Source organism: Merops nubicus, unplaced genomic scaffold (assembly GCF_000691845.1).
Source record: "Merops nubicus isolate BGI_N331 unplaced genomic scaffold, ASM69184v1 scaffold23501, whole genome shotgun sequence".
In the NCBI taxonomy this organism is placed as follows: domain Eukaryota; kingdom Metazoa; phylum Chordata; class Aves; order Coraciiformes; family Meropidae; genus Merops; species Merops nubicus.
Genome location: NW_008586641.1, coordinates 35,718 through 42,625, shown reverse-complemented (window position 1 = coordinate 42,625; position 6,908 = coordinate 35,718). Strand labels below are relative to the sequence as shown.

General features: G+C 40.3%; 1 protein-coding gene across 1 annotated transcript in view; it reads left to right on the top strand.

Moving 5' to 3' along the window:
• Positions 1 to 1,248: 1,248 nt before the first annotated feature.
• UBE2Q2 (ubiquitin-conjugating enzyme E2Q family member 2) overlaps positions 1,249 to 6,908 on the top strand; it is a 40,497-nt gene continuing 34,837 nt past the window's right edge. Inside the window, exons 1-2 of the mRNA XM_008948727.1 lie at positions 1,249 to 1,255; positions 2,405 to 2,472. Of these exons, the coding sequence (XP_008946975.1) occupies positions 1,249 to 1,255; positions 2,405 to 2,472 (75 nt within the window). The remainder of the gene's footprint in view (positions 1,256 to 2,404; positions 2,473 to 6,908) is intronic.

Genomic DNA, 6,908 nt, shown 5'->3' with positions numbered 1-6,908 from the left:
CAGTCCCAGTTCCCTCAGCTGCTCCTCATAAGACATGTTCCCCAGACCCATCACCAGCTTTGTTGCCCTTCTCTGGGCCTGCTCCAGCACCTCAGTGTCCAGGGTGGGGAGTGCTAAGGATTTTGGCTTTTCTGTCAGAGCTTTCTATTAATGAAATAAGAAAAATAAGGCAGTAATGTAGAAAGCGTATTCTATTTTGAAAATTAAAGTTGCACTTCCAAATTCATTGTGGCAGTCTGTCAAAAATGGAACTCTGTAAAACCAGAAGTTATTCATGGAGTTGATCAAGTGTGTTCCCAAAAAAGAGAAACTTCAATCTGTCAGACTTCCTCGGACAAGAATGAATCCGTGGGTATGTTTTCTTTGTTACGCCGGGGGATAGCGTGTGTTAGTGACACACTGCTATCCTCACTTAGGATGAATTGATGAATCCTCAATGAATTGAAAGTTATGATTGATAGGAGGAATGAAGTTTGATTGTGTCCTGTGCACTCTATAATACTGCCGGTGCTCACAAACCAGCAAAGGCTGTGTGCCTTGTGAGGTGGCCAAAGCTGAGTTGTGGGATTAAGGGCCTGGCTGGCGTGTAAAAGTTCTTTACCGGGTGATTGTTCATCTTGCTCATTTCCTGGCCTGGTTCGCTGCATGGCTGCACAAACAGCTGGACCATCACAACAGAGGGCATTGGGAGGGGCTGAAGCCGGAGCTGCTGCCAAGCCCTGGCCGAGTCCTCAGCAGCACCTGGGACCCATCGCGCTGCTGGGGAAAACCTGAGCCGGCGCTGGCCCGGGGGCCTGCCTGAGCATCTGGTTTGTCACAGTGACAGCTCAGTGGGGAAAACTGGACCAGACTAACTGGAAGCGTTTTATTTATAAAGTCAAATTCCTTTCAGGAGAGTGGAAGGTACAAAGGAGACAGTTGGTTAAACAGTATTTTTTTAAAAAAAAAAAAATGGGGGTGGGGGCAAAACTTTGGGTAGGAACAAATGTTTGTAGAAGCTGATTGACAGAGATTACTGTTTTAGTTGTGCCTCAATGTGGACTGCTGTTCAGTATTAGGTTGTTTGCCTTGGTAGTTTTGAAAGGTTATAAACCCTTGAATTCCTGGCTGAAGTTGAAATATTTTTTTTTCTGCAGATATGATATACGCTATATGATGATATGCTATTTTTAAGAGATGTGATAGTTTATGATTTAGTAAGTGTTCCACTGTATTTCTTCAGTTGCAAGTTTCGTTAAAGAAGTGAAAATGACGGGTCAGTAGCTCATAGAAAACGACTGGGAAATGAAATGATTGATTATAGTAAGGAGAGGCTGTTTAATGTTTAGCTTTTATATCAGACTGCCTGTATTCAGTATAGTTGAAGCTAATATGACCAGAAGAGTTCTCAGTTGATCTTTGTTGGAAACAAGCATACCAGTTAGACTAAGTCTTACTGATTTCTTGCTTCCAGCTGTAACCTTTTGTGTAGTGTTAAGATAATGGCCCCATCTGCTTTTTTTTTTTTATCACATGCCTACAAGACATCCTGGTGTATTAAGTATTGTAGAGCATTTAGTGACTTTTTGAGATTTAGTTTGGACTGTATTCTCCTTTCTCCCAGATAACTAATTTTTTAACCCTTCTGAGAGAAAGTTCAGTAAGGTTGCAGATCTTGCAATAGCTTCTTCAGTATGTGTTCAGAAAGGCAGAGAATAGGCTCTGTCCAGACTTGTATAGTGGTATTAAAAAAATTAAAGTGTTCCTGTACAGGGGTGTTGAAGATACCACAGGCTTCCTTGAATTTTTGAAGTAGGATGTAACTGTGGTGAGAGTGTGATACTTAACTTAATGCTAAAGATTGGTTGAACTACGTGGTACTGAAATTTTGTGTGTGGGGACAAAGTTCTATCTAAATGGCTCTGATCTGAAGGCCAGTGACTAAGCAGCAGTCAGGGCAGCTGTGGACGTGTTGCTGTGAGGGGGGAGAGCTCAGGAATCTGCCGGGTAGTTGCTGAAATGCTACTTGGGTGTAAAAGCAGTAGGACCTCTGTTAGCAGTGGGTGAATGAAAAATCCTCCTATCTGCAGATGTCTGGAGGACAGTAAGTTGGTAAAGGGAAAAGGCGGAAAAGAAGGGCGTTACCCTCAGAGAGGGGAAAAGGGCACAGTGCCTTTGATGGAAGGGGGAGGTGAGTGATTTGAACCCTTGAAAAACATAAATTCCTGAACGTAAAAAAAGTGAAGAGGGGGAAAGGGAAGCCTGGATTTTTGGGTGACAGCAGAAGTGACATCAGACGGCATGCTGTGAAGTAACTTAAGTGCTAAAGGCAAGAGCAAGTGTGTTAGGAAACTTCTTTTTCAAGTGAAGTCAGGGAGAGAGTGACATGGTGCAACTGAAGTTATAACTGCTTCTTCTGTTCTAGCCATATTAGAAGTTGTTTCTTGCTACTCTGGCTTTGTGACGCTAATGTTGATGGTACTGGTTCTGAAGGTACTTGTCTGTATAGTTGTGGAAGTAGGTAATTACTAACTCTTAATGATCAGAACAGGTTGATTGTTTATACAAGTAACTAGACTTCCTTCAGGAATTAAAGCACATGAAGTAGTGTTAGTGGTAAAGAAAGAGTATCGGAGAAGCAAATTTCCAAATACCTCTCTCCTTAGTGCATGTGCGTAGCTGTTCACTAAATAAACCGTTGCCAGCTGGAGTGCATGGATAATGCATGCCTTAAAGAAGAGAAGCCTTTGTGGCTGAGGGCTCTAAAACAGCAGTCCTCTTCCTCTGACAACTTTCAAGACAAGAGTACAAGCTCACAGTGGGTTTTTCCTATGTGAGGAGCAAGATAGATTGATCAGATTGCTGTGAGGTGTTATGTACAAATCTGGATCCTGGTCTCAGCTCTGCAGCCTGCTTCCCGACAAGCAAGTCACTTAGTCTTCAACGATGCTGTGTTCTCTGCTCAGCTTTCAGTGTGGATGATCTGTAACTTTACCTGTTGTTAATAGTGTTGTCAAAGGAATGTTCCTTAGCTTACTTAACTGGATTTGCCCTCAAGTACAGTTTTCATTTTCAGAGACTACATGTTGCTTGAGAATAACAGTCCCTTGTTGTGGTGTTAGCTAAATCATGCTTAGTGTTCACTTAAGAGTTCTGTTTGAGTAGCAGTAAATTGTTACTGGGTTTTTCTCTGGTTCCATACAAAATTACTAAGAGTATTTGTATTTCTTGTGAATTTGAGTGGATAGGTGACATGCTGCATAATAAAGACGACCTGGAGAATAAAATGTTTCTTCCCAGTGAAGATCAATCACTGTGGGTTTTATCAGAAAAGTGCCTTTTTTGCTTTTATGCTCAAAGTTATTATTTTAATTCTGTGCAGTTATGTTATACTGAACAACAAGTAGCCTGCTGCTTTCTGTTTGGTAAGATGAAGTTGTGGCAACTGATAAGAGAGACTGATAAACCTATTTTTCCAAGGGTCATGTCCAATTTCACATTGGCGGTTGGGACATCTTGTGTAGATTAAGTAGTTTGAAGAATGGCTGTAAAAACTTGACCAAAAGAACTTAACTGTAAGAAGTGTAAGAACTATGATGCCACATCTGTGTTCATGTTTGTGACCATTTGAAGTGCTGTTTTGTTTGAAGTAGCAAGACACTTGCTACTTTGGGTGCGTGTGGTTTGGCTTCTTCTAAGGTAGTGATGTTTGAGCAGTGAGAGATTTCAATGTGCAGACCTGAACAGAGACATGGAAGCAAAACGCAGAAGTAGCTTAGGTTGTTTCACAGACTTCGAAACTGTTTGCCTCCTGTATGTGCCTATCTGAAAGCAGCATCTACTTAAGTCTTTTCCATTATTTTTTTTTTCCTCACAATGTTATTTTCTGTCATAGGCATATCCAAAGTACAGAAGTTAAAGATTCTGTCATAAAGATACTGCTGTGGGCTTGGGTTGAACAAATGAAGTTGTGCAGATGAAGTTGTAAATGACAAGCTTCTTGGATTCTGGAGTAATTTTTACACTAGTGAATTGCCATTGAACTGCTGTCCCTGATCATACGTGTTTACCCATGCTGTGGTCACTGTCTTGGCACTCGCAGCCGCTGCTGGCCGTGCGTATCGCAGAAAGCGTTCCGTGCTGGGGGCTTTCTGCCCACCTGCCAGCGTGCTGTGCCCCGTGCGCTCGCTGGGGGAGCTGCCAGCCTGTCACGCCTGTGTCTGCGGAAGCCTGGCGTGACAGGAGGGGAGCTGCCTTGCTCTGCCCAAGAGTGTGACGCTTGTGAAGACAAAAGGAATGTCCATAGCTGTTCTGTATGCCGTTAACAGAAACATTTTCTCCTGGTTACTTTTATGGTAGCTTTCTGCGATCAGTAGAACAGGTTTGCATAGAGAACTATATTTTTTGTTACTGTCTTTGTGTTCTGCGAAGCACATGCCATTGACCCTGCCTTCTCTAGAATGACTCTCTTTAATAACAAACAATTCTAAATGAGGCTGCGCTTGCCTCATTCCCTGGAGAGTGTGTGGGAGAGGAAAACCATGGCCCTGTTAGTTGTGTTTTTCTAATGTGTTCCTGAAGGTATTAATTTCTGCAGGGATGAACATATTAGCAGAACCTACACAGAAGAGGATTATGGGCTTCTTTCACCTACCTCCTGTAAAGGTGCAAGATGATTACACTCTTGCAATCTCCAGGGGTGCAACCAAAGCATGCCTTTCATCTGGGGTTGTCTTGTATACGCTGTAGCTGTCAAGGATCGTTAAATTTGAGGGTAGAATTGCTGTTATTTTTTGTTTAAAAGAGATACGTGTATTTCATTCAGTTGAACTCGGTGCCTTACCAAATGCCTGAGCTGTTACAAGTAGTCTCACTGAACTGAGTGTCTCAGGCTTTGACTTCAGGAAGAGTGTAAGAAAACAAAAACTAATACAACCTTGCTTTCTGTGGTACAGAAACAGTTAAAGATCTCTGCTTAACCTAATTCTAGTGAATATAAGATGTCCTCTATTTATATACATTAAGCAAGTTAGTAGCAGGTTGTATACTATCTTAAAATTCAAAAGAAGAAGCAGGTTGAAGTTTTCCCATTGTTCAGTAGAGGTGGAGAAAATTCACTTGGCTTCTTCCCTATTCCCAATACAGTATTAAATTTTATTTTTACACACCCTACATCCCCCATTACATACACTTCTCCTATCTTTTAGAACTCTGGATCACTGAACTGTTAGATTCTTAAAGAAATTATAATGCTTTCATATGTAAAAGCACAAATTGTTACTTGAACTTGGAAATTAAGTATTGTAATATGTTCAATAACTCATTCTGTACAACAAAGCAAATGGTCATGTCTGGATGTTTTAAAATACAAGTTTTTGGGGTTTCTGTAACGAGGTTCCAGGGAAATTGTTTTGTTTAGATTACTTCTGATGAACTTCCAAACAACCTGAGTTGAAAGTGACCCTTTATGCTTTCTTATTTTATTTATTCTAGTGAATGGGATGGGAGGGCAGATGACAATCTGCTGACTTTTAAAGGTATATTTTTTAGCCTGTAGATTTCACAGACACTCAGGCCTGTAGTGGTAGGAAATGCTTGTTTGCATCTTAAGCTGCCTTTGGAATATTTGGCCCCTTATAATGGGAAGCAATCTGTCAGCAATGTAATCGCAAGTCATACTGCTAAGAAGCTGCAAGTGCTGGTGTTCTGTGATCATCAAGCTAAGCTTTATCTTTAAGAATATCAAGTCCTGATTGTCAAGTCTGTGTTAGTATTCATTCTGTGCATTTTTTTCCCTTCTAAAGGCAGGTTAACACAGGTGAAAAATGCATAAGTACTGAGTGCTTGACAAATTCAAATAATATCTACTAGACTGTAGACAAATGTATGGTTTAGTCCTTAGTAATTTTTTTTTTATTGCTTTTTTAGGATGTGTGTGTGATCCCAAACTAGTGTGACTTTGTTTTATTAAAAAAAAAAAGGGGTGGGGGAATTCGGCTATTTAATTTAAATGAACACACCTGGTAGCATCAAGGTGTCTGCTGAGAAAAAGCCTTCTATGATTTGAGATCAATGTGTGTTTGTAGCTGCAAATGTATTTACCTTGTAAAGACTATATTAGCCCTCTGGAATGTCTTGTGGCATTAGGATTTAATTCATTACTGAGATTTGTGTGAGCTAGAATGGTCTCTTAACCTTTTCAAAGCAATGAAACTGTTTAAAAGGTCTAGGGGTTTGATGTTCCTGTGTTTGGAAGTAAAGAGGGGTAGGCAAAAAAATTTGGGACTGAGAAGATTGAAATTAGAAGTGCAGTTAAGAAAATCAGGTAAGTTTTAGCTGTAGTGGCTCTAAAAAGAACAGAGCCTAGGGTCTGTCAGTGGATGGAGATTTTGCAAAAGCTTAGAAGAAGAAAAGAAATACAATTGGTTGAACTCTGTTCAGCCAGTATCCTAAGGAGTTTTAAAAAACGGAGGGAGGGAGGGGGAACAAACAAAAAAACCCAAACAAAACCAAATCACCCACTCGTTTTTACAGTCTAAGATGATCTGAAAATACAAGAAAATTAAGAACTGTCAGCATGTAATTGTGATTTTAAATCATAATGCTGAAGATGTGTTTAAGTGTGTTTTCCTACCGTTTGGTGATGATAAAATGGTTCCCTTGTGTACAAGGAGACATGGTTACTCTATTACTTCATAGCAGACTGTGTACAGGTTGTTCTAATCTTAGGAATGTGAGCAAGATGTGGTGATTTAATTTAGCAACTTGATAATTTCAACAGTATTGTAGTAATGTAGAAATAGGTCATTTAGAAGTCTCTTGCAAATATCAAAATTGTTGCTGTAGCTTTACAGAACAGGGTAGAGATTATATAACATTGCAAATAAACCAGCCGTATTGTTAAGGAAGAGAAAGCTTAGACAGGATCT